The 26979-nt window shown below is 47.2% G+C and overlaps 2 protein-coding genes across 2 annotated transcripts; both read right to left on the bottom strand.

Moving 5' to 3' along the window:
* On the bottom strand, positions 1-3962 carry SLC10A3 (solute carrier family 10 member 3). The gene is made up of 2 exons (XM_033173407.1): positions 3861-3962; positions 1-1916 (listed from the first exon to the last, which is right to left on the bottom strand). Exon 2 carries the CDS (start codon positions 1712-1714, stop codon positions 422-424), a length of 1293 nt encoding a protein of 430 aa, XP_033029298.1. The 5' UTR covers positions 1715-1916; positions 3861-3962; the 3' UTR covers positions 1-421.
* Positions 3963-9738: 5776 nt separating this feature from the next.
* Positions 9739-26426, bottom strand: FAM3A (FAM3 metabolism regulating signaling molecule A). Its single transcript, XM_033172905.1, has 10 exons — positions 26309-26426; positions 21180-21301; positions 20822-20932; positions 17974-17997; positions 15482-15605; positions 15186-15244; positions 15031-15081; positions 13444-13528; positions 10939-11065; positions 9739-10648 (listed from the first exon to the last, which is right to left on the bottom strand). Exons 2-10 carry the CDS (start codon positions 21190-21192, stop codon positions 10553-10555), a joined length of 690 nt encoding a protein of 229 aa, XP_033028796.1. The 5' UTR covers positions 21193-21301; positions 26309-26426; the 3' UTR covers positions 9739-10552.
* Positions 26427-26979: the final 553 nt, after the last annotated feature.

The following is a 26979-nucleotide window of genomic DNA, read 5'->3' as shown; positions in this document are numbered from 1 at the left end:
TATTATCTCTTTCGTTTTATTCAAAACCCTGTATCCCTGGTGAATGGGAGAGAAGAAATGGGTCAGTTCCACACCCCCCATCTTCCACCTCACAGTCAGTACAGCTCTAGCTCTTAAGCTCCAGAGGCACCACTTGCTGTGTAGAAAAACAAGTAGACAAGAAAACAAAAAGGCCAGATGATGTGGATTCCTAACACACAAGCAGCCTCTGGGAGGTGTGTGCTTCTCACTTCAAAGGGCCCCTTTGCTACCCAAGCCACCCCTTGAAAGGCTGAGAGGCTGAGGCCTTGGAATCCACACCCCAGGGAGGGGGGAAGCGCCCCAAGACCAGCTTCTAAGGCCTATGGTATCCGTCTCTTCTTGCAGGCCACAGCCAATGTTTTGACATCTTTGGTATCTGCCTCCCCTCACCCAGGGGCACTCAGGAGCCAGCAGAACAGAGTCTGTTGTATGCCAGGTTCCCCAAAACCAGCAACAACATCTCTGAAGTGCTGCTCAGGGCCACAATGAAAGGAGCCTGCGAGGCAAAGTCAGCCTGGGCCCGCTGGAAGGAGAGCTGCAGCACAGCCAGAGCCAGCAGGCTGTTCTGTACCCCAACCTCAATACTAACCGTCCGGCGCTGTGGCCCAGGCAGCGCTAAGCACCAAGCTAGCAAGTAGCCCAACAGCAGGCCAAAGAGGGGCACAGTGACGCCCGCCAGCACAATCGGGGCCTGCACATTCGCCAGGATAAAGGCGCCCATATGGTACGCCATGAAGAGCCCTCCTACAATGAGGGTGAAGCTGAACGGCTTGATCAAGAGCAGCAGGAGGCGGGCGAGGCGAGGCAGCTTGCACTTGACCAACATGCCAGTGGAGATGGGCACAGCGATGAAGAGCAGGGTGACGAAGATCTTGAGGAAGGGGACGTGGAGAGTCTCGTGGGCACCCAGCAGCCAGCCGTAGAACGACGAGGAGAGCGGCATCAGCCCTGTGGCTGCAATTGTGGACAGGAGGGTCATAGAGATGGCCACGGTGACGTCGCCACCCAGCAGCAGACTGTACAGGTAGCCGCCTCCACCGCCAGGCGAGGAGCAAGAAATGACCAGTCCCAAGGCCAGCGGCTTAGGCAAGGAGAAGGCCACGGACATGAGGTAGCCGTACAGCGGCATGACCACAAACTGGCCTAGTATGCCTAGCATGACCGGGTGGGGCTGGCGCACCAGGCTCCACAGAACCTCCACCTCCACCTTGCAGCCAAATGCACATTTGTTGAGGAAGATGAGAGGCAGGAGAGCATAGAGGATGGGGTTCTCAGAGAAGTGGCCCAGCCCCGACGATGCCACCGGCTCTGGAGCACTGACACGGATCTGGAAATCGGCTTTCTCAATAAGTCGATTCTGCTCCAGCAACTGCAGCTGCAGCGGAGCTACGCCAGCTAAGCTGGACTGAAACCCAACCATAAAGCCTCCTCCCCAGGAGGCACTGACGTTCTCAACGGCAACAACTGTAGGTTCCAGAGATTCCACGCTCAGCCAAGCATTGGGCCCTGAATAGCGGCAGGAAACCAGCAAGACACCACGGCTGTGTGCAGGGAAGTCAAATTCCAACGCTGTCCCGTCCCCCACACTAAGGTAAGGGCTGTCAACAGTCGCTCCCTGAGCCCAACCAGCCACCAGCAGGTGGAGAAAGAAGAGGGCTACCCCACCCATGGTGCAGCTGGCTGGCAAAGTCATGTAGAGGACTCATTCCATGCAGAACTTCTTTCCCTCTCCAGCATGGACAAAACATGGATTCACTGGGCAGGGGTCATTCTCCTTTTGGGCTCAGGTCCACGGGCACCCTCTGCTGATGCAACAGTGATGGCGCAGAAGCATTCAACCTAATCGGGGAGTGGAAAGGGAGGCAGAGTGTTCAAGCACACCGCACAGTGTTCACCTATAAGGAAATAAACATTGGATAATTCTTAGAGGCACACACACCGTGACCAAGTGAATCACTTCATCTGATCTAACCCAAAGGTCAGCAAACTTTTTCAGCAGGGGGCTGGTCCACTGTCCCTCAGACCTTGTGGGGGACCGGACTATATTTTGGAAAAGAAAAAAAAGAACCAATTCCTATGCCCCACAGAGATGCATTTTAAATAAAAGGACACATTCTACTCATGTAAAAACACACTGATTCTTGGACCGTCTGCGGGCCGGATTTAGAAGGCAATTGGGCCGCATCCGGCCCATGGACCTTAGGTTGCCTACCCCTGTCATAATACAATCTGTAGAATCCTCTAATCTTTAATAGTCTTGCAGCCACAGATCCTCCAGTTCCACTGTTCCCTCCATTCCCAACAACTGGAACAAGGAGGGCTCTCATTCATTTGACCCCAAGGCAGGAAGGGCCACTGAGTGGGTGCTGAGACAATGAAATGGGGCCAGGAAACCCCATCTGGGGGCAATTTCACAGACTGGCTTGCATACGGGAGGGTGGATGACATAATCAGGATTAGGAGAGGGGCAGAGGGATTGCCAGAGTGCTCCCAGTCTATGCAACCCTTTGCTCAACAGAGCTACTCCAACAAAAAGGCAAGCTAGGCAACCCCCTGGGGCACCCAAATTCCAGGGGTGCCTGCCCCAGATAGCTAAACAATGGGGTGAGGAAGAGCCTGCCTGCACTTTCAAGCCAGGCAGCAGCCCAGCAACCCTCAGACCTTCATTGGCTGCCCTGTGTTAAAGGTAAAGATGGGCATAACAATCAGTGTGTCAACATTTTAACTTGCCTAGGGCAGCAATAATACACGGGGGCAGCCCCACATTTATCTTTTCTTAAAAACCTTACAAGGAAGTACATTTCCCCTTAACCTCCCTTTTAAATTCAGCAGATAGTTTTAAAAAGAGAGAACCTTGCTACTTCCCCTATGCAGAGAAAGACTAAACAATGACTGCCTTTCCACCTCAGGATTGTTTTAAATAGCACCAGGCTTGCCATAAATGTACTTGCTCTAGGTGCATAGCTGTCAACTTTTCCCTTTTCTTGCGAGGAATCCTATTCGGAATAAGGGAATTTCCCTTTTAAAAAAGGAAAAAAGTTGACAGCTATGTCTAGGTGTGTTCCATTTGTTTTGGCTCGACCTCCTACAATTTCCCTTTACTGTATATTTGAGGTGTGCATGTTTAAGCTGCTCTTTCCAGGCCTGAAGTGTTTCTAACTCCTCAAACATTTTTAAAGCCCACGAGCGCAAGGTGTTTCCCACAGGAATTATCCCACCACCCATTGCACTCCTGCTCTCAGTCAGTGGCCCCTTTGGAAGAAGAAGAAGGGCGCGCGTGTGAGCGAGAAAGGGGAAGGGAGAGGAAGGGGAGAAGGAGGCACAGCAGGGCACGAGCAGCCCACCCGCTTTGCTCTCCTGCTTCCCCTGCAGTTCAGCTGAGTCACTTCTCTCTTCTAGCCATAAACACCTGTTGGGAAAGAGCCCGCTGGCCACAAAACTTGCTTTCTCTCTCTTCACCCTTTTTTCTTAGGCAAGAGGAAAAGCTCGCAGCCCTCTCGCAACACTTTGCTCCAAACCGATTCCTCTTTCCTTGAAAGGGAGGCGGCCCGTCCCTTCACCCACCCTCAGTGCGTCCTCTTATCTCCCTCCCTCCCCCTACCCCCGCCAAAAAACCCGCCACGCAAGTCTTACCAAAGACCCCCCCCTAAAAAAGTCAGCAACGATCCAACAAGAGCCCCGCGCAGCTGCCCCCGCGTGTGCCCCCCCCCCCGATTATCTCTCCAGCCGTCAATTAAACAAGTCCTCTGCAAAGGAGCGCTCAGGGAAGCCGCGATCCTCAGCCCGAAAATCTGCCCTGGTCTGACCCCTCCGGCTCTATCTCGCTCCCACCGCCTCACCTGCCGCCGCCGCCGCCGCCGCCCCAGAGCTGAACTCCGCCGCTGGATTTGGTTGCGTTCTCCTCCTTCCTTCCTTCCTTCCTCTCCGACTCCGCCCCCCGGGGGTGGCGACGCATCACAATCATAGCCACGCCCACAGCAACTGAATGCGAATTCATGGCAGGATCAACCCGTGAGTTTAGCAAGGCATGCTGGGATTTGTAGTCTTCCCCCCGCAAAATATATATATATATGCTATTTAGGCGCAGAGAATAACAGGGAAAGCACTTCGGATCTGGTATAAGCAAAAATAATTCCCTGCCATGCGCTGGTTGGTTGGCTTGTGTGTTTTTTTAAATAATCTCAGATTGCAGCAGGCGGTATTAAACCCGCTCTGTGCCTCGATTAATAGGATCAGAGGGGCACTCTGTGTTCTGATTGGAGGAAGTGGACAACCACGTCTGTCCTAAATGGGAGATTAATAGTTACATTCTTCTGCTCCGTTTAGCAAAAACCCTTTGCCTGGTTGGCTGGATCAGAAACTCGCTGAACGCTGATTGGAAGAAACGGATGCACTCCACCGCTAACTATCTCAATGGGATTAGGCAGTGATGTGATGGAAAGGATTATGCTCATCCTTTTATTCGATTGGGCAATTTAAAGGCCTTCTGTCCTCGGATTGATGGGATTGGGAGGCTTTTTTTGCTCTGCTGGGATTATGGATTCACTGGTATCAATTAAATCCATTTAGTTTGAGTATTTCCTGTGCTCAAGCAGAGGGTTTGGGATTATTTTTAGTCAGGGATGATGAGAGGGAGGACTTTAATCATTGTTCCACGTGAGCAACACGTTGTAGGGAAGATATAAACACAAGGAAGAAAAGCAAAAAGCAAGCAGTCCTCCCAATGCCATTTCCTGTCAGCTCAGTAACAATATGGCACCAGAGGATGTGCTAAGCAGAGGTCGATAGAAGAGAATGGCTGGAACTTAATATTTAGGATCTGGGATAGCTCAGTTGGTAGAACATGAAACTCTTAATCTTAGGGTTTGGGGTTTGAGCCCCACTTTCGGCAAAAAGATTCCTGCATTGCAGGGGGTCGGAGTAGATGATCTTGGGGCTCCCTTCCAACTCTACAACTCTCTGTGATTTGTATACCACTTCAGATTGTTCAAAGCACTTTACTCATCATTTCTTTTGCAATACTGTACGTATTTACCTGGGTGTTATCCCTATTTTACTAAACAGGGTATTAGCCACAAGACTGTATAGTTTCAAATAGCTAAATTATGTACTTCAAACCACCACATTAAAGTGGAACAAATGGCACTTGATAACAATGGAGGTTTTTTTCAAAACACATGGTTTACCTGTCGGTGTCTTTTTAAAATTATAACATCTGTAAGGATTATGATTGGGACTGCAATCATAATTTTCCTCTTGCTTTATAGTCCCATCTCAAGATATTTCCCTCCTGCTTTGTACAGTGGTACCTCAGGTTACATACGCTTCAGGTTACAGACTCCGCTAACCCAGAAATAACGCTTCAGGTTAAGAACTTTGCTTCAGGATAAGAACAGAAATTGTGCTCTGGCGGTGTAGTGGCAGCGGGAGGCCCCGTTAGCTAAAGTGGTGCTTCAGGTTAAGAACGGACCTCCAGAACAAATTAAGTTCTTAACCCAAGGTACCATCACCTATTAAAAGCTCCTATTATTAGGCCTTCAAAAGATGTAACAAGTATAGCAATTTAACCACCTTAAATGCTTGATTGCTGCAATTCAAGTCTTTGTGCATCTGAGTACCAGTCACTGGGGAAGAACAGCAGGAGAGGGTGATTGCCCTCATCCCCTTGTTACAGGACTGGGGGTAGTGGTGGTCTGGATATCATCTGTGGGTAGAGGCATACCTAGGCTCCCTTGTACCCTTGTCAAGGAACTGCATTGGTACACACACACACACACACACAGTCATGTGCACCTTTGGGAAGATGTTTTGATGTGGAGAGGTGTGATTTTTGCACCCTTTCCTGGGTGGGGGACAACCTAGCGGACCCCTAGGTACAACCCTGTCTGTAGGTTCCCTCCAAGCCTGTAGTTTTATATCTGTAAAATGATATTCTTAAGAAAGAAAGGCTACTAAAGTAGTCAAACCAGTCTCTTAATAGCTCTAGCCAGGCCTGTTTAGCATCTCTTTGCATGACTAAGAAGTCCAAGTGACAGGTTTGCCACAGAAACTATGACTGGATATGCTTTCAGAAGCTGAGCAAAAAGTGGACAGGTTCCCTGCTGCCGCCTCACCCTTGAGGTGATATCATCAGTGAATGTCAGAGGAGAGTAGGTCAGTTTTGGTTTTTGTGGAAGTTTGGAAACTTAATGGTGGAGTGCTAATGCTGTGAACTTTTCCATCTTATACTCAACCTGTAAAAAGTAAAGGTAAAGGTACCCCTGATCGTTAGGTCCAGTCGCAGACAACTCTGGGGTTACGGTGTTCATCTCGCTCTATAGGCCGAGGGAGCCGGCGTTTGTCCACAGACAGCTTCCGGGTCATGTGGCCAGCATGACTAAGCCGCTTCTGGTGAACCAGAGCAGCGCACGGAAACGCAGTTTACCTTCCCGCCAGAGCGGTACCTATTTATCTACTTGCACTTTGACGTGCTTTTGAACTGCTAGGTAGGCAGGACTCAACCTGTAGATGTGTGTAAATAAAACCGTGTACTATAAAGACATGTCTCTAGCATCCTTAATTCTAAGGGTAGCAAACTCAAGGTGTGTATTGGTATCCCTGAGATCTCTCACCACTCAGGAGTTTAGCCTGCATGTATAACCCCACTCATGGACTTTCCAAAGGCAGAGCCGTTGCTACGGTGAGGCTAGCCAGGTTTTTTTTGCCCTGGGTGAAGCCTCCAGAGGCTCCCAGCCTGTGTGTGTGCAAATGCACATGGATGTGGGTGTGTTCTAAACAGGGTCTTTGACTCGGGTGAAATAAAGACTAGTTTTACCCTCTGCCAAAGACGGTCGATTGTGGAGACAGGGTGCCAGCTTACATAGGCCTTGGGTCTGATCTAGGTTGGTTCTTCTTATGTATTTTGTCTGCATGGTAATGATCACTGTAACTGTGAGCAAAGATGGGGGACTCTGGTGGGCCAAAACAGATACACTTTAAAATAAAGTTCCCTCCTCATTATTGCTTTCAGGAAAAGGGGGCAGGGGAACAAAAGGAATATTACCATGCAGACAAAATACTTCAATCCATTGCTTGTTGCTGCCCACTCAGAAGTCATAAAGCTGCAACAAAGCTCAGTTGCGGGAGAACACCACCAAGTACATGTCAATAGCAAAAAGTGTGAGGGGACAGAGAGAGGGAGTCAGCTTAGGGGTGCCTTGAACACAGTCTTGGAAAGCAGACCTGAGAAACCCCTGGTCAAATCCCAGGAGAGCTCCTGTCAGTAGATCAACTATTCTAGGGGTTAGATGTGCCAGTTGTCTAACTCCATACAAGGCAGCTCCTTCTCTCCAGTGTGCTTAGTTTGGTCACTGACACCAGCAGAAGGCAGAGCGAGCTCCATTGGTAAATCTCTGGGTGAGAAGTTGGCAAGGTTTCTGACTCCCTATTGTTTAACAGTAACAACAATGGATTTTTGTATGGGAGGACTGTGAGCTCAGCTCAGTTCTGGCACTTAAACTAAATCCATTTGTTCAGCAGTGGCCCACAGCCAGCATGTTCTTAATTCTGTTTTTTGCACCAGGCTCCACTGGCTATGAGACATGCTCCTGTGTCTTGCTCCTCTGATGCGTCTTGATTTTCTGCTGCTCAAGGAACTTGTCAAAGTTCTCTTCTTCAAACCATTCCCATTCCACCAGGAATTTATTGCACAAGGCATAGCATGGTAGGTATTGTTTCTTTACTAACGAGAACTGACTGCAAATCTGTGCCTTAGATGACCATAAGTATGTAAAGAGCACCTGTAGACCCAAGACAGCATATCTTAGTTTCCTTCCCCCCCTTTCCAGCAGCAAGTGATTGACCCAGGTCAGCCTTCCACAACTTGGTACCCCCCCCCCCAGAGATCACTGGGCTACAACTCCCATCATTGCTGATCACTTGCCAGTTGGGAGGTGGAGTCCAAAACATCTGGAGGACTCCAGGCTGGTGAAGGCTGCCCCAGGTACTTGGCAACACTTGAAATAATGGCTACCTATGGATCCAGAATAATCCCCATCCCAGGCACGCAAAAGTTGAGATTACCTGGAACTTTTTCTATAGGTACTGTCCGAGGACACCTTTTGCTCTCTTGTTCAACAAAGCAAAAGTGATTATTTTAAGCTAGGCTTCCCTAAATGCTCTATTAAAACTGCACAACAGCAGTCATAGGATGCAGCCAGCCCAGCTTTTATGGACATGATCCAAGGAAAAACTACATGTTATTCACACTGTAGAAACATGTGTCAAGTGGCCACTATTTTTAAAGAAAAAGCAGCTGCTGATCTGGATTGGGGCCCCAATATTATTATTATTATTATTATTATTATTATTATTATTATTATTATTATTATAAAAATTGCATATTGCTATTCATCTTTAGATCTCAGGGCAGTTCACAAGGTCCCATGCCAGTTTCCTAACCTAAGTCACCTTCCTCTGCTGCTATTTACTCTCAAAGGTGCCAATGAATGCAAGCAGCACCTTTGAGGGCAAGGTGATGTTGAGGGAAAAAAACTGATATGATAAGAAGCGAATACTGGAATGGGGCAGTGACTACTTTTTCTTCAACTTAAGTGGCTAGTTGAAGCTTTTTTAAAAAAGAAGTATGAGTAAAATGCAGTTTAGCCTTCAGCACAGACACGGGTATGTCCCAAGCCCAAGCATCAGGGTGATTGTGAGATTGGTAGAAGTGCTTCCCCCTTCTGGATTTTGCTCCCAGTTACAGAGGACATCAGGATTGTCCACCCTGCTGCTTGTCCTGTGCTTTCTAGGCACGGGTCTGAGTGGTTTTGCCTTTGCCCTCCCACTTTCCCCTGGAAATCCTACTCTTTAGCGCTCAATTGGAACAAAGGCGGTCCACAGAAAACCTGACTGCCATTTGTTCCAATTCAAGGCTAAACAGAGGGTTTTCCTGAGGAAAATGCTGGGGCAAACTAAGGTGTGGATAAGCCCATCTAGTGGTAACATGATTTGGATCACCATAAGTCTGTTCGCAGTCTTAAATTATGCTTGCGGTGATGAAAAACCTTGGACAGGGTACATGTTGGGGAGAAAGCAGGGGAACAGGCGAGGGAAAAGATAGTAAGCTCAAATCCTGGAAAAGGGCTAGAGAACCTTTCCAGCTGTATTCACCTCTGGGCAACTCAATTGTGTGCAAAGCCAGAGGCAAAAGTGAGCAGAGCAAAGAATGTAAAGTTTTACCTTTGTACACTAGGCTAGTTTCTACCCACACTCTTCTTTGTTTTCCCTCCATCCAGGGAAGCAAGAGGCTTTATCAGAGTCAAGGACACATTCTAGCCAGGCTAGACAAAAACACTCAAGGAGAGCAAAAAACAAGACTAGGAGGGGGTAGGGCTGGGAAGAGTCCCAAGGGCCAGGCAGAGAAGCATTTGTCTTCGGTCCCTAAGGTTCCCCACTCCAGCTATTAAAAGAGCTGCAGTAGCCCATGTTCATCCTTTCCTTCCAAGAATGTGTGAGCTGGGTCCTCCTACTGCGACAGGAAAGAAATTAGGATCCCACCCCCCAAGGGCAGATTAGGCGTTATCTGCAGCGGAAGGCCAAAATGCTGGTTGCAGACCTCTACCTAAAGCAGGAATGGAAGAGTTTACAAGAGTGCAATCACTCTCTTGGCCACTAATTGTGGATCCCAAGGGAACAGCACTGGTTCTGCTCTTGAAAGAATAACAATTAACCAACAGCTGCTGTGCACATTGTTTATTGGAGATACCGTTTATCAACAAGTGTTCTGAAAAAAAGAAACTCAGCTTTGATTCCTTTCCACAACAATGTATGAACAGTGATCCCTCTTCAATTCCCATCACAGTTTAAGTACCAACATTGCCTTTCAGGAAACAGCAACTTGACATTTTTCAAGAGTTTCACCAAAACCATAAAAAGGATTGTCCTTAACACCCTTCCTCCTATATATTAGTGTCTGTAGTAGTGGAAGAACTAACTTAAACCACATAAACTATTATAGAAAAGTAGTGGTCCCTTTAACACAGGGATGAGGAACCTGTGGGCCTCCCAATGTAGTTGGGACTACAACTCCCATCACCCCATAACCACTGGCAGGGCTGACTGGGGCTCATGGGAGCTGGAGTCCAGCAACATCCAAAGGGCCACAGGTTCCCCACCATGTTAGCAGATCACTGTGGAAAAAGAAAGACTGTCACATAAATACACTTGCTTCCTCTGAGCAGAGGGCACCAATCTGCTCATCACATTCAGAGCAACAGGCAAAGGGGAAGTAGGATGAGCTCTTCCAACCAAGAGAAAAATAAGGCACTAGGGGAGAGTTGCGTGTGGCCTCACATATACCTCACTTCTTTTCCCAGGGTTTCGGCCAGACGTGCCTTTTGGAAAGGAAAACTTGATTGCCTAGTTGAGGCAGAGGCTGCTGGAGAGGGGAATGGATAGCTGCCACCATAGGGAAGACAACAACAGGTGGACAAGCAAGGACCTTTCCCCCACCACAAAAAGACACCGCAGGCTTCAAGGAAACAGGTCCACGCTAGACCTCAGCAGTTCGCTGTGGAATGCAGCCCTCCATCTCAAGTGCTTCAGGCCAACCCTCATACTTGTTGGAGCTCTTTTTGTTCTTGACGTGCTATGAAAATAACAAAATCAGGGTTTAGATGGATATTTCACACTCCTCTGCTTCTCCTCCCAGATTTTATCTAAGGCAGAGGTAGAGAACCTCCAGCCCTCCATATATTGTTGGACTCCACCTCCCATCAGTCCCAGCCACCATGCCCAATAAGTCAGAATCAATGGAAGTTGGAGACCAACAATATCTGGAGTGCTCCAGTTTCCCTGTGTGAGCTAGTGATTTCAGGATTTCTCTGAAATACAGACATTTCAAGGTGACATCTGTGAGAAGGAAAAATGGTTCAGTACCTGTTCAAAAGGACTTTTGTTCTGCACCCCTTTGGCTCCTACAAAAACCCAGCTATCTCGAAAAGCTAGGTCTTTGGCAACCTTGCTGCCCAGTTCTGAGAAGATTTTACGGGTCTCTTCATTCATCCTAGAGGGAACAGAAAAAGTGAGTAAACAAACCTCTGCTATTCATTCCTCCAGTCCAATCAACACAGTAAAACATTCTTCTTTCTGGAAAAAGTTCAGTGTGGTGCCAAGAAACTATAGAGTTCCTGTGCTACACAGCAAGACTTTCAACTGGAATTTCTTCTCCCATCCAAATGCTGTAGTGGTGTGAGAAGTTGTACTTAAACACAAGTTATTAATTCAGGTGAAAAAGCCCTGTCCTGACCGTCTGGCAATCTCCCTTTGATCCAATATCCAACAATGGGGAACCAGTGACCCCACCATGTTTCTTGTCTACAGCTACCATCATCCCCAACGACTGGCCATACTGGCTGGGACTGCTGGGAGTTGGGAGTCCAACAACACCTGGAGGGCCCCTGCTTCCCCATCTCTGTCCTAAACCGTAATATAAAGCCACAATATCTGAATTTTCAAACCCTCTCTCCTATAAGCTTATTCATACATGCATGCCCATCATTTGAAAATTGTAGCATCAAGCACCACACACTGCCTGTGTGGAGGAGTCATTACCAATCAGATGGAACTTTCATATTTCATGTTTTCATATTTCAAACACTTTTTTTGTCTTGTTACCCTATTATTTTAACATGAGTGTCCCTGTGGCAACTTTACATTGAATGGTGGCATATAAGAATACCAAACATTTCTCGGGACATGCGGACACATGTGCTTGTTAACAGGCCCAGGCTGCATGTTCATCAAGGTGTGTTGAACCAAAGGTGAACTGTTCCGGAAGCTTTGCTAATGCCATCTTGTTAGTCAAAATAATCTCACCATTAATTGGCAGTTCCTGTAGCAATGAGATCATATACACTTGCTTTGATATAAGCTAATTGGCTTGCTTTGATGTTATCCTTATCTGTGGGCTTGGGGTGCTGGGCTCTGAGCTCAGAAAGGGGAACTATCTGTAAGACTTGGGTATTTGCCACCTATGTTGTCATTAGGGCAGGTGAAGTGATAGACAAAGTAACATATGTTGGATGATATGGAGTTATGCAACTCCCAAGCCAAGGAGAGAAGTAACCTAAAAACCTTTAGAAGACATCTGAAGGCTGCCCTGTATAGGGACTTTTTATTGTTTAATGTTTTGTTATGTTTTTTTACATATGTTGGAAGCTGCCCAGAGTGGCTGTGGCAACCCAGTCAAATGGGTGGGGTATAAATAAAAATTGTTCCGGCACCTCTCGCCACGCCTCTGGCTCACAAGAAGATTCTCCCTGGAGAGGGTCTTCTCATGAGCCAGAGGTGCCCCAGGGCTTTAATGAGGTTCTTCAGCCTCCCCTGCCTCAGCTCTGCAAGCCGCCCTGTCTCTTCGGCTTGCACAAGGGACAGGATAGCTTGCAGAGCAGATGCGCAGGGAAAAAGCTTCTCGGCTCATCTGCTCTTCCTCCTCCACAGAGTTGCCCTGTCCCTCCTGCTTGTGCATGGAAGCAGGAGGGACATGGCAGCTTACAGAGCAGACACACAGGGAGGCTTCTTCCCTGCGCATTGGCTCTGCCTGTTCACACAGCAGCCCTCCCTCTTCCACTGGTGCACAAGCAGGAGGGACAGGGCAGCATTCCTGCACCTGTTTTTCTAGAAAAAAAGCACTGTTTATATTCACTTGCTTTGATATAAGCTAATTGTCATGCTTTGATGCTATTGTTATCTGTGGGTTTAGGGTACTGGGCTTTGAGCCCAGAAAGGAGAGCTATCTGTAAGACTTGGATATATGCCAATCTATGCCTTCATCTGGGCAGGTGAAGTGATGGGAAATTCTAGACAAAGTGATGTACTGCTTTGTATATAAAGAATGTGTGCACATTTGCTTGGGTGCAGACAAGCCATCTCCCTGTTGTGGTGTCTGTCTCGAACATGTAATGGATAGGGGACCTGGCAAGCTGTAAGTCTACTCCTTTCTTTAATAAAGCGCACTGGTGTTTTTGGCATCCTTCTTCAGGATACCTGCACTCAACCACTCCCATGAGCCCTCCTTTGGGCCAGCGGTTCAGGACACAAAGGCTGAGTAACCAAAGGATAAGTAATCAAGCCATGGGCATGCAGGTCTGAATAAGCCCTCAGTGGCCCCCATGCTAGATATAGTCCTCTGAAGGAGACCAGCTTTGGATCTCAGAGTCTCAAATACCAGGCATCAAAAAACAGATGCAACAAACGGCTGTCTTTTCTCAATACACTCCCAATTTTACTTGAGTACCTGTTAAGAGGGGGATTCCCCAGCCTCCCCAACAACTGATTTGCATTAGTTTTATATAAGTTAGGTAGCTTCCTTTCAGGTTGAGTACATTTTTACTGCATTAGTTGAGTGTAACCTGTGCTGGCTGTCCCCCTGTTAACACTCACTTTGTGGCAGGATCATCGTATGAGGCCACAAACACCAGCGTCCCCTCGTGCAGTGGCCGGATAAATTTTAACAACTCGTTCACGTCTGGAAGGGTAGGGAGAGAGGGAGAGAATGGAAGGAGATCTTAGAACAACTGTTCCTCCCAAGTGTCATAGACCAAAGGCTTGCATAAATGCTACAATTCTGCAGAAGTGCAATTCTGCAGAAATGGCGGCATAGTGTGTAGGATTCAGCGATAATGAAAAACTTAACTTTAAAAACCTCAAAGTGGTTGGGGCAGATTTGCTCCAAAGTGCAGGTGGGCAATGCATGCTGAATTATTAGATGATAGAAGGGTGGCTGGACACAATTCGCAGAGGTTAGGTGTGAGGTTTGAGCACTCTGCTTAGCCTCTAGCCCTTCCTCAGTACTAGCAGAGACAAATTAGGAATACATTGTGCAAAAAAGGATGTAAGCAAGTATCAACACAGGAAAATATGGAAGTGTGATCAATTTGCAAAGCAATTATTTTATGACCATGACCCCTAAAGTCTGTTCCCTTACAAGGGATGCGCTCCACATCATCAATACGTTGCAATCTGGATGTGCCCTCTTGATGCATTTACAGCATCTTGACCTTTGAGGAGCCTACAGCACATGCATTGACCCAGGGCCCATTCCCCCCCATCAAGCACCCAGAGTTGTGCTGGGTGTCAAAGCACGTTCTGTTCTGCTTTCAGGTCCAGTATGCACCAGCACCACAAGCTGTTTGCACAGCCTCAGGTGTCCCTGTTCACACAGACCTAGCCTGCAAATCCATCCACTGTTTTTCCGCCTGCTGTCCAGAGCTCTTGGCCTGGTGAGTATAGAGCAGGGGTGGCCAACTTCCAAGAGACTGTGATCTACTCACAGAGTTAAAAACTGGCAGTGATCTACCCCCTTTTGGGGGGTTCAGGTCAAAGTTGTTGAGCTTTTTTTTAGGAAGGAAAGCCCTGTTTTGGGGGGTTCACGTAAAAGTAGTTGAGCTTCTTTAGGGAAGAGGAAAGCGATGCTGAGCTTTTTAAGGGAGGGAAGCCCTGTTTTTGGTGGTTCAGGTCATTTTAGGGGTGCAGGGCAAAGATGGTGAGATTTTTTTTTTAGGGGAGCCAAAGTTTTTTAGCTTCTTTGGGGGGAGCCACTGATCTGCTGGTGATCTACCACAGACGTCCAGTGATCTACTGGTAGATCACGATCTACCTGTTGGACATGCCTGGTATAGAGTGACAGCAACCCTATGCTACAGCCTCTTCATAGGCAGCCTCCATCTTCTGTAATCCAGTGCATGTTAGTCAACATGGCAACCTTCCTTGAAATTATTTTGCCTTCCTCCAAATCCAAAGGCTGCCCGTGCTCCCATAACCATATAATTATTATTATTATTATTATTATTATTTATTTGTACCCCGCCCATCTGGCTGGGTCTCCCCAGCCACCCTGGGTGGCTTCCAACAAATATTAAAATACATTAAATTGGAACACATCCTTAAGATTTCTCAAATAATCCCTGTATCTCCCGTTCTTTTTGCCCCACCTTGAGTACCAAACTCCTACCAACACAGCACACTCACCTCCTGCCCACATGTCAAAGAACTTTGCATCAATCAGTTCTCCATTCACCCCTGCAAAGCAGAGCAGAGCAGAACAGGACAGTGTTGGTGACTAGTTTTTATGTTGCCCTACACCATCATCATTCATGCCCACCACCCTCAAAAGCCCACCTTACCATTCACAAGTGCAACGTTCAGGCCCCGGCCTACATTGTTCTTCACGCTGCTCATTAGCCTGAAAGGAAGATGGGGCTGGTCAGAAAATGTCCCATCAAGAGATCTAAGTGAGGCTAGAGTGGGGTCACATCTGGTTGGTAAGGCTTTCCCCTAGTTTCTTCCCCCACTCCAATAGCCACCCATAGGGGATTGCACCTGAGCAAGTAGATGCAGCCCATGAGCATCACCACCTCCAGTCAGGTTGGTTACAGCAAGGCTTTGAGAGCCACAGTCGTCCTCAGTGGCAATGACTCACATTTTATCCTCAAGGCAGATCTTCGGCCCAATGACATTAGCTGCACCGCTCATGATCCGGAAGGCGAACGAGTTGTCTGGGCAGGCCCGAGGAAGGCCACACTTGTACTTCTTAGGCCTAGGTTCTAAGTAGACAGCAAAGAAGAAATCCTAAAGCCCCGTCGTTACAAGTACCCTTTTGCACCAAACAGGATGCTTTCTTGCACTGTCAAGAGCTGGGCAATCTGTGGACTCCAATTCCCATCAGCCCCAGCCAACACGGTCAATGGTCAAGGATGGGAATCCAGCAACATCTGGAGGGCCACAGGTTCCCCAACACTGCTGCATTGCTCCTAACTGCTGGTGGCGAGGGGAGGCACGACAGTGCTTTAGTCATCCAGCCCCAAGATACAGCAGTGATTGTCACCTAAAAGATCCTGCCCACCTTATACATTATAATAATGGAATTCCTGGGGCAATCCTCTCTGAGAATGCCTTGCGGGAGATTCTGTGATGGCTGCCAATGCCACAGGGCTAAGTGGTGCTTTTTGTCTCACTCCTCCCCAAGTAGCCTGACTTGTGCTTTCTTTCGCTTTTCTCACTGCAAGAGTGACCATCCTGGCCAACTGCCCCCCCCCCGCCGCCGCCACAATCCAGCAAGGAGGAAAAAAGAAGGGACAGCAGAGGGGGGATAACAGAGGCAGTTGGGTTTTTTTTTCTATTAGGATGAGGAATGCAGTACAAGGCAAGTAAGTTTTAAGATAAAACTAGACAAGCAAAGTAAAAGGCTTAAGAGTGGACCAGGCCAAAAAAAAAAAAAAAAAAAAAAGGCCAAGAGAGGCAAGTGTAACTAATCTGAACCTGGGCAAGGCTGAATTCCTCTACCTGCCTCAGAATTCAAAGCTGCATCTATCAACCCTGCCTGTCTTGAGGGAGACACCCCATGTCTGGACATCTCCCTTCCACTGATAGCCACTTTTTGACCAGCTGAAGGAAAGCTGTTGCCAGGAACTGAAGGAGACTTTTCCATGGAACTGGCAACAGCTCTCCAAGATGCCGGGTTGTGGATTTTCCTGACATCAAAGCAAACATTATTTTAAACCCAAAGTTACATGGAAAGCACGTGCTCTACGACTGAACTATGATAACACTACTTCTTCTGACAGCTAGGGCAGGCCAGAACCTTCCCTTAAAGTAGGAATGAGGCTTTCTGGATGTTTGTTTTGGACACCAGCTCCCATCAGTTCCCCAGCCAGCATGACCAAAAGCAGAAAGCTGGGGAATAAGTCTTGCTTTCAACAGGCCTTCACATGCTCCACTGTACTATCCTCTACTTGCACCCTCTCAGCTCATCTGAACTCACTGCGGTATCTACTGTTGCTGCCTTTCTCTGCCGTGACCACTCTGATCTCATCAAGAATGCTGGCCAATTCTTGGCGAATAAGCCGAGGACATTGAGGTAAACCAGTATATTCTAGGGATGGCAAAACACACACAAAGAGCCAGAGGAGATGCACAAGAAAAAGTGATGTGGAACCCTCATTTCCCACTTACCCTAACAAGCAGGGGTGGGCAAATTGTGACTCTCTAGATCAGAGCTTTCCAAACTGTGTGTCAGGACAAGTTAGTGTGTCAGCATGTTGCACAAATGCTCCTTGTGCTCCTCCCAGGGCTGGAAAGGGGTTAGTTTTACCTCTGGTTTGCTAGTAAAACTGTATTATTGTGTCGTGAAATGATGCATGTAAAAAATGTGTCACCAACATAAAAAGTTTGGAAAACTCTGCTCTAGACGCTGTTGGAGTCCAACACCCATCAGCCCCAGCCAGCATAGCCAAAGAGATGGTGGGAGTTGGAGTTCACAGTACAACATAATCTCTCCTGAACTGGTCACCACAAACTCATTTCCTACCAGAGTGGAGTGGCGGGGAGTCACTACCACCACATCTGCTGCTAAGGGAAATTAATGATTCCACTTTATCTTAAGATATATTACAAAGCCACCCCAAACAGAACCCCACTCTTCAGACAGCTACTGAGAACTGCAGTACAGCACAGAACTGTCCTAGACAGCACAGATAGTTGCCAATGAAGACCTCTCTCTGCCACCCCCTTAATTTCTGTGTGCATTTTGTTTGGTCTCCCACCACTGCTTGGTAGTTGGTGCTACATGACAAACTCTATGTCTCTCAGCTGGTGATGCTGTGTGATGAGCTATGATGAGATAAATCTCCCAGTTTCCCCCTGAGGATTTCCTTGCTCTTTCCTTTTGCCTTCTCCTTGTTCCAAAGTGACAATCGGCACTGTGAAACAAGCAGGATCTCTCTGGTTTATCTCAGCTCCACTATGGGAAGTTTAAAAAGTCTCTCTATAAGTGGCAGAACAGTTCAACACAGTTTCAGAGTGCCCAAGCTCCAAGACCTGTGTTGCTCCCAACAAAGTAAGAGTGAGTGATGAGTTTGCAAACTGGGCGTGTGTTAGTGTAGACTCCATGAGAATGTAGCCAAAGCCATTTACCTGTTGTAGGAGGATTCTCAGGACCTGCAAGGAAGCAAAGAAACAGCTGTATCAGCAAGATCCACTCCAGATTGTGCCCTGCCTTTTTACTTGAAGAATGTAGCAGCAATATGTCAAGATTTAAATTACTTTACTCCTCAAAATACCCCAACAGGACAGGTGCCAAAGCACTGATTTAAAACCTCTTCAGTTTATTTATTTAAAGTGTTTTGTGCCCCCCATCATCACAATGCAATACTAGGTCAGGAGATATATATAAAATCATAAGGCTTGGAGGCGAAACTCAAAAAGCCAGAAAGGAAACAATCTTCTTGCAAACTTGGAAATTATGTGGCTTGTATCACTAGGCTAAGCTATCCAGTTTGCGAAATCACTTTTTATACAAGAGTCTCCATTTCATCGTTAAAATAACAGTGTAATACTCTGCAGGGGGGAAAGCAGCTTCTTTATGGTGAAAAGTAGATTAGAACTTCTCAGTGAAGCCACCCAAGGGTTCCAAAGGCTACCTGAGCATACATATATTCATTCCATCACTGAAGAAACATTTAACAAGAGTGAAGTCTCAGGTGCCAGAAAAAAATGTAGATCACACTTTAGCTCAGGGATGGGAAACCTGTTGTCCTCCAATGGTAGGGCCACAGGTTTTCCACCCCTACTCTGACTAGTAAAATTTAATTATGTCAGTTAAAAAAACCCACACCATATGGGATGGCTCCTGCATTTCCACACTATAAGCTGTGATAAAGGGTGGTATATAAATCAGATGAAGAAAGAAAGAAAGAAAGAAAGAAAGGTGATCAAGTTTGACACTATCCACTTCAACATGGGTCATCAGAGTCCAAATCCATACTTCAGGGATTAGGAACCTGTGGCTCTCCAGGTGTTGGACTACAACTCCTATCAGGCTTGGCTACTGACCATGCTGGCTCAGGCTGATGTGAGGTGGAGTCTAACAACATCTGGAGGGCCACAGGTTCCCCATCTTTTCCCTACATTGTCACAAAGCTCACTCAGTGACTCTAGGTTCATCACTTTCTGTCTGATTCAACCCAGGCTTGTAAACAAGCTCACAAAAAGTTTTAACACTCAAAATTTCTTAGTAGCCTGCTGGGGGTTTGCAGTTGAGGAATTTAGAGGTGCAGATCCAAGGGCCTTCTGATGGTTCCCTCACTGCAATAAGTGAGGTTACAGGGAACCAGTCGGAGGGCCTTCTCAGTAGTGGCGCCCGCCCTGTGGAACGCCCTCCCATCAGATGTCAAGGAAATAAACAACTATCTAACTTTTAGGAGACATCTGAAGGCAGCCCTGTTTAGGGAAATTTTTAATGTTTGATGTTTTATTTTGCTTTTAATTCTGTTGGGAGCCACCCAGAGTGGCTGGGGAAACCCAGCCAGATGGATGGGGTATAAATATATTATTATTATTATTATTATTATTATTATTATTATTATTAAACTCTGTATACTCTCCAGCATTTCTACAATAGGCATGAAGGAGACAGCTGCCCCCCACCTCAGCAGCTTGCTTGGATCTCTTGCTAGGTTCAGAGGAAATATATATAAAAATAAAAAAAAATGTCCAGCAGCACCTTAGAGACCAAATAAGTTTGTTCTTTGTATGAGCTTCTGTTTCAGTGTATCTGAAGAAGTGTGCATGCACATGAAAACTTATACCAAGAACAAACTTAGTTGGTCTCTAAGGTGCTACTGGACAATTTTTTTTAATATATATATATATTGACTGCGTCAGACCAGCACGGCTACCTATCTGAATCTAGGTTCAGAGGAGTGATGGTGCACTCTGTCCATCTTCCACCAGCCAACATGCTATGGCTAACAAACAAGTGCTTAAATACAAGGGTGGCCTAACCTCCTTTACAGGGACACTGATGGAATAAAATGTGTTAAGGCCCATGTACATGGCCCTCAACTCCCTTGGGTTACAAAAAATAGGAAGGCACGGAAAGGGGGGGGGATAAATAAACTGCATTGGAACAGTAAGTGCAAATTCTGCAGAAGTTACATAATTAGTACTCTTGGAATTATTCATTAGAGTAACATCTCATGTCTGAGAAAGTAAGTGTGAAAACATCAGCAGAAAATAAATTGCACTCAGTAATTGTGAGAAGATTTTGCCATGATGGAGCTTCTGTACTCCCTCTGCTTTAAGCCTAATTACTCTTCTAAAGTCACATGTTATAGGCACAGAGACTTTAATGACCCTGCGACTGGGCTCCATAAAGGTCTCCAATCTCACTTCTTGTTTAGGGCCATGTAGGGTTAGCCCAAGACACTGAAACACTCACAGATACAATATGCTCATAGCACAGTGGAACTTTCTCTGCAGCTCACCATGCAGCCCTCATGGAGCAGATGACAAGCATGAAATGAATGAAGGCAGGGGCCTTCTTCCCTTGTAGCAGCTGGTACTTGGTGTTACACTTTCTGAAAAGTTCCACTTGGATCTCATGGCTAATAGCTCTTACTAGACCTATGTAATGCTAATCTAAAAAACATCCTAGCCTTCCAGTTATTCTGCTGCCAGTTCCACACAGCCACCTCTAGATCAGATATGAAGAACCTGTGACTCTCCAGAGACTGTTGGACTCCAACTTCCATTAGCCTCAACCAGCATAGCCAATGGCCAGGGATGCTCTAGGTTTAACAACCATAGTTGTCCTCTTTCTACTTTTCCAGAACCCAACAACATGGCTGGGAGTGAAGCATGGAGAAGCAGGCACAGGTAAGGCTGTGGCAGCTGCAAAGGCAACTGTTCTGCCATGACCCAGTGCTCCAACCCTTCCCCACCATAGCCCATCATCCCCACTCCTAGCTGTTCTGGTTCTTACTCCTGAGGAACTGCTGCAGGCGAGAGAAGCCACTCTGGGTACCCAACAAGATGCTGACAAGGATCCAGGTCAGTCCTGCTGTCAAGACGATCACAACAACACGAAGGGGACCTGAGATGGTTAAGACAGACAAAGTCAGATCTGCAACAACAGCAGCAAACCCCTGAAGGGTTGAACCTAACTGCCGCCATAATACAGTCCTTGCTACTACATCTTTCCCTTGTTGTCCCAGGAGCTTAAGGGCTCCAAAGGGCATATCTGATATCACTGGCTAAGTGCTGCAATGCTGTGTCTTAACCAAATCTAAACGTTTCTTTCAAGCTAAAACTTTCAATGCTTCTTTCAAGCTAAAACTCACCTGCTAGTCTCATGGCCCCTTGAGGGTGTCCGGAACCAGCGACAATCCAATGCTACTAGGCTCCTGAAGTGCCAGGGCGGGTGAGGGATTCTGAGATGGGTTAGTCACATGCACCCTTCAAACTACAGAGATCAGAAATGGTAATCTGAATATCTGAATCAGCCCAAAGAATTTTAAAAAAGCAAACAGCCCATACTGTAGTCTGCACTACTCAAAAAGTCATAAACATAAAAATGTCAAACAAATATTAAAGTACTACTTTCACAGCACCCAGTGAAACAACCAAGATAACAATCTTGTACTATTTCCAGACTATGGGCCATTTCATACATTTACACAGCAACAAACCCTGGTTTGCCCTCTCAGCAGGGAGCCACAGTCAAACCCAATTTTAATTTTATTTGAAATAGATTTATTCTGCCAAAACAGTCAATACAGGCTCCTGTGGTGGCAAACCATTAAGAATAATTTATGTACTAATAAATGAATCTGTAAAAAAAACAAAACCCTCAATTACTTAAAACTGTTTTGAGGCTTTTTCTTACAATCAAGTGTTATATATATATAAACTTTATGAAATGAATAAATAAAATATATCAACATCAGACTGCATAAAAATCCCATCAACCCACAGGGAAAGGGAACCTGTACCCTCCAGGTGTAGTTGGACTACAATTCCGATCATTATTGCTTTATTGCTTTTATATCACAAAGAGGTTCTCCCCCTCAGTTAATTAATCCCAACAACCCTGTGAGGTAGGTTAGGTTGAGAGGCAGTGACTGGCCCAAGGTCACCCAGTGAGCTTCATAGCCAAGTGGGGATTGGAACCCTGGTCTCCCAGGGCCTAGTCTGACACACAAACCACTACACCTCACTGACCGCTGGCCATGCTGGCTGCTGCTAAGGATGATGGAGCTGGCGTCCAACATCTGGAGGACACTAAGTCCCCCAACCCTGTGCTAAACCAATTATCCAAAGACTCTTCTAAAAATGAAGAGTTTTCATTAACCTCCTAAGTATTTAGACCAGGGGTGGCCAACTCCCAAGAGTAAAAACTAGCAGTGATCTACCCCCTTTTGGGGGGTTCAGGTCAAAGTTGTTGAGCTTTTTATAGGAAGGAGGAAGGCCCATTTTGGGGGGGTTCAGGTCAAAGTTGTTGAGTTTTTTCAGGGAGGAGGTAAAATGTTGAGCTTTTTTAGGGGGGCACATTTATTCAGCTTCTTTGGGGGCGCCAATGATCAGTGATCTACCACAGTGATCTACCAGTGATCTACCACAGACATCCAGTGATCTACCTGTAGATCACGATCTACCTGTTGGACATGCCTGATTTAGACCAATTAGGGGAAGGAATTCCATTTCTGGAACATCACAACCCTCAATCATGTTGTTGCCAACCATAAAGGGACCACAATTATACCTGCCAATTCCTCAATGGCGTATGACTGACAAACAGATCTGGCTTCCACTGACCTCAGAGGCACCTGGAAATCATAGCATCTCACTGCTTTCTGAGTGACTTGGGAGCTAGACACAAATTCAGGGTGAAACCCCTGCCTACTCTAGTCCCAGACTCTGTCCTTTGTTTACCGGTATGTTGCAACAGGATGAAGTGTCTCATCCTTGCCTTCTACCCTAGCTCCAAACAGGGGGGGGGGGGGGAGAAGAGTTTGGATTTGATATCCCGCTTTATCACTACCCGAAGGAGTCTCAAAGCGGCTAACATTCTCCTTTCCCTTCCTCCCCCACAACAAACACTCTGTGAAGTGAGTGGGGCTGCAAGACTTCAAAGAAGTGTGACTAGCCCAAGGTCACCCAGCAGCTGCATGTGGAGGAGCGGAGATGCGAACCCAATTCACCAGATTACAAGTCTACCGCTCTTAACCACTACACCACACTACACCACACAGAAGCATTTGTTGCACCCCTAAAGGTAGCATGACAGAAATGAGTTTTGCATTCTTTCTCTCCACCTCAGAGCTACAAAGCCAACATCTGAGTACCCCTCAATCAAACATGAAAAGTGAGCAGGTGAGGCGGTGGGGAGAGTGATGGCCGACAAGATCAGCAAAGCACATGTCGTGCAACCAGGCGAAAACACCATCTTTGGGAAGTTCACCCACAAAGAGATCCCTGGGAAGGTCATCTTTGAGGACGAGAAGTGCCTTGCCTTCTGTGACATTTCCCCACAAGTTCCAACCCATTTCCTAGTGGTTCCCAAGAAGCTTATTGCTCAGTTATCTCAAGTGCAAAATTCCGATGACGCTCTTCTTGGATTCTTAATTATTGTGGGCAATAAATGTGCAATTCAATTAGGCCTGACGAGGGGATACCAAATGGTGGTGAATGAAGGGCCAGATGGTGGTCAGTCTAACAAGTGCATCTCCATGTCCTTGAACATGTCAGATGGGTTGGCCTCCAGATTAAGAAGGTGGGGAAGAAAGAATCTTGCCTCCAAACTCCCTCAACTAATGTTTTCAAAACCCAACTATGATCAGTAACTTCAGTAACTTAAACTTTCCTGTGGAGTACAATTGAAGTTGTGCAATTATTGGTCAATAGAATTACAAGCATGCTAGCTCATCCAAAAAAAAAAAATAAACCTGAAAAAGTACAATAGTATGTCTAATAGGACTTCCTCTTAAACCTGTAAGGCAGGTTTGGATGTATACAGGTAAAAGTCTCCAGATACCCAAGACCCTATCTAGTCTTCCTGGGTTCCAAGAGACTTAGTCAAATATCAGTGGGTTTGGATTGAAGGTCAACATAAGCACAAGAATTGCACCTGACAACTTATCTGTAACCAGTGCAGCTCCTTCAAAGTAGGCAAAGTAGGCATTATACTACAAGACTTCAAGATAGGGGTTTTACACAACATTTTTTTATCAGTTGTAACTACTGGACACTTTCCAATCTCAAAGTAAACACAGCAGAAATCTTTATGGCTAGCTGTGTAAACAACTGTGTTTTGTTTAAAAATGTCTTTGTCCTGTTTAAAAATCCTCCTTCTTTGGAGGTCTTTAAGCAGAGGCTTGACAGCCATCTGTCAGGAATGCTTTGATGGTGTTTCCTGCTTAGCAGGGGGTTGGACTGGATGGTCCTTGTGGTCTCTTCCAACTCTATGATTCTATGATTCAGACATGAAGAGGACTTCAGCAAGTCACCATGGTAAGATGTTTTACAACTGAGATGCAGTGACTGATGAATGTCCCAGAAATGTCAAACCACACACTGAACAGCAGTGAGGCCTGGTCTACAGCAAAACAAGGTGGTAGGATGGATTGTACTGTACCATTTTTGGTGGGGGGGCAATGTTTTGAATGCTCTCCCCCATTAAACAAAAAACAGGTGCACAGTAGACTGTGAGGGAGACCTGGGCTAGAACTCTCCCCCCATTCTGCTAGGTTTTTTGGGTGGTTTCTGTTCACTTGCTTGTTTATATTGGAGAGTTTTGGGGAAACTAATACTTTTGTTTTCTGCTTCCTGGTTGCAATTTTAAAACTTGTATTTGTGTTGTGGTTTGTTTCCCTATGACTCCAGGGTCTATGGTTTGCTGTAATTTTATATCATATATTCCATATTTTATGTTTTTATGGGCTTATAGCCGCAATAAATTTGAATTTGAATTTGGGGAAAGAATGTGGCTTCCAGCCTAGTGACTGAAGTGGTACAATGCATTGCAGAACCTCAGAATTCTCTATCACCCTCTCATTCTGCTGCCTGTCTGTAGACCAGGCTTGAAGTGGCTTCCACTGTATATTAGCAGCATTGGCCTAGGGTTCAAGTTCCTACTCCACTATGATCTCTCTGGTCACGGGACCTTGGCTAATCCTGTTCCTCTCTGCTCCACATCATCATTTGTCCTCAAAAGCCACAGAGGCAAAACAAGGTAATCACCTCAAAGAAATTGCACAATACTGTAGTTAATAACAATCCCCTGAATTCTATGGAGTTGAATTGACCTCTTTCCTGAGCCCAGAGCTGGCTTCAGGATATGGTGGTGGAGCCTGCCCTGCCAGTTGTCAGCTCCTTGTTTGACCCTGGGGCTCTTTTCCTTTTAACCTGCCCTGGATCACCTCTTTCCCTACAGCTTCAGGCTGGGGAGCCAATGATCCACTCATCGCTAGACACTGGAAGGGAATCTGTCACACACACACACACACACACAGAATTTAAAGTTGCTCGGATTTCCCTCCAAGCTGGACCTTTGGGGCAGCGGAGCTCAACCCCCCATCTTGTTCTTCAACCCTCCCCACATTACTCTAAAATCAACCACCTTTTATTTATAAAGAAAATATACCTCCCTCCTCTCGTAGAATCATCGAGTTGGAAGAGACCCCAAGGGCCAGTCCAACCCCCTGCCAAGCAGGAAACACCATCAAAGCATTCCTGACAGATGGCTGTCAAGCCTCTGCTTAAAGACCTCCAAAGAAGGAGACTCCACCACACTCCTTGGCAGCAAATTCCACTGCCAAACAGCTCTCACTGTCAGGAAGTTCTTCCTAATGTTTAGGTGGAATCTTCTTTCTTGTAGTTTGAATCCATTGCCCCGTGTCCGCTTCTCTGGAGCAGCAGAAAACAACCTTTCTCCCTCCTCTATATGACATCCTTTGATATATTTGAACATGGCTATCATATCACCCCTTAACCTTCTCTTCTCCAGGCTAAACATACCCAGCTCCCGAAGCCGTTCCTCATAAGGCATCGTTTCCAGGCCTTTGACCATTTTGGTTGCCCTCCTCTGGACACGAGGAGGTGACAGGCGGGTCCCGAGCCTTTAACAGTTGCACGGGCGGCAGATGCGCAGCTCCTGAAGCCTCCTTCCCGCCCGCCAGTCGCTACGCAAACATACCGCGGGGAAGCGAGACCTGTTGCACTTCTGCCTGCCGCGCCCCTGGAAACGGCGCCCCTGGAAACTCCCCCCGTTGCTCTCGCTCGACCGAGGCCATCCGCCGACAACCCCTCTCCCTCTCCCTCTCCCACCCGCAGCCCCTCGCGCGCCCCCCGTCCCTCCCTTCCTCCCGCCCGCCCCCAAACCCCAAGGCAGCCCCCTCGTCTCTCATCGCGCGCGCCTCTCCGCCCCCACCCTCCCCCCCGCGCGTGAGGTAAAGTCCAGCGGCCCACATACTCAACTCGCCCGCACAGCGATCTCCTCCTCATGGCGCCCCTGGATTATCGCCCTCAGGCGCCGGCCTGGAAAACCGCCTCCGAGAGGCCTCCGAATCCCGCCGCTCCTGCGCCGCCTCTCCCGGCTCCGGGCCTCCAGCAGGATCTTCCTGCTACTGTAGCTCGTCGGCTGCAGCGGCTCCTCCCGCCGGCTCCGCCCAGAACCCCGGGGCAGCAGAGGCGGCAGCGGAGGCTTCTTTTCGGACGCGGTCCCTCCCGCACGGAGCGGCGCCCATAACACCACCTGCTCCTGACGGGACCGTCAACCACGGGAGGCCTGAGAGCGGGAGTCCTGGGGCAGCTGCTTCGGCATGATGGAATTTCCCTTAAAATAAGGGAGAACTTGACAGCTGTGAGCTGCTCCCCCACCTCACCTGAGGCTGCTACTACCTGTGCGCCCTGAGGGAAGGCGCCCAAGCCAGGGAGGACCCAATGCTGGCTTGAGAGGTCTCCGTCTCTCGACGTTTTATATAACCTATTATTAGTAGCAGTGCTTTACAATGGTAAACTGTCTTGGGTGCCTTGGCAAAAAGGCAGTAAAAAAAAATCCAATAAATGTGGATAAGTCGCATAGCTATTGTTGCAGAAAAATGGAGGGGGGGGGGAGTTGGCTTTTGCTGCCCAATTCCCCAG

Source organism: Lacerta agilis, chromosome 16 (assembly GCF_009819535.1).
Source record: "Lacerta agilis isolate rLacAgi1 chromosome 16, rLacAgi1.pri, whole genome shotgun sequence".
Taxonomy (NCBI): Eukaryota; Metazoa; Chordata; class Lepidosauria; order Squamata; family Lacertidae; genus Lacerta; species Lacerta agilis.
The sequence above is the reverse complement of the archived record's forward strand: the minus strand, read 5'-3'. Positions and strand labels throughout refer to the sequence as shown.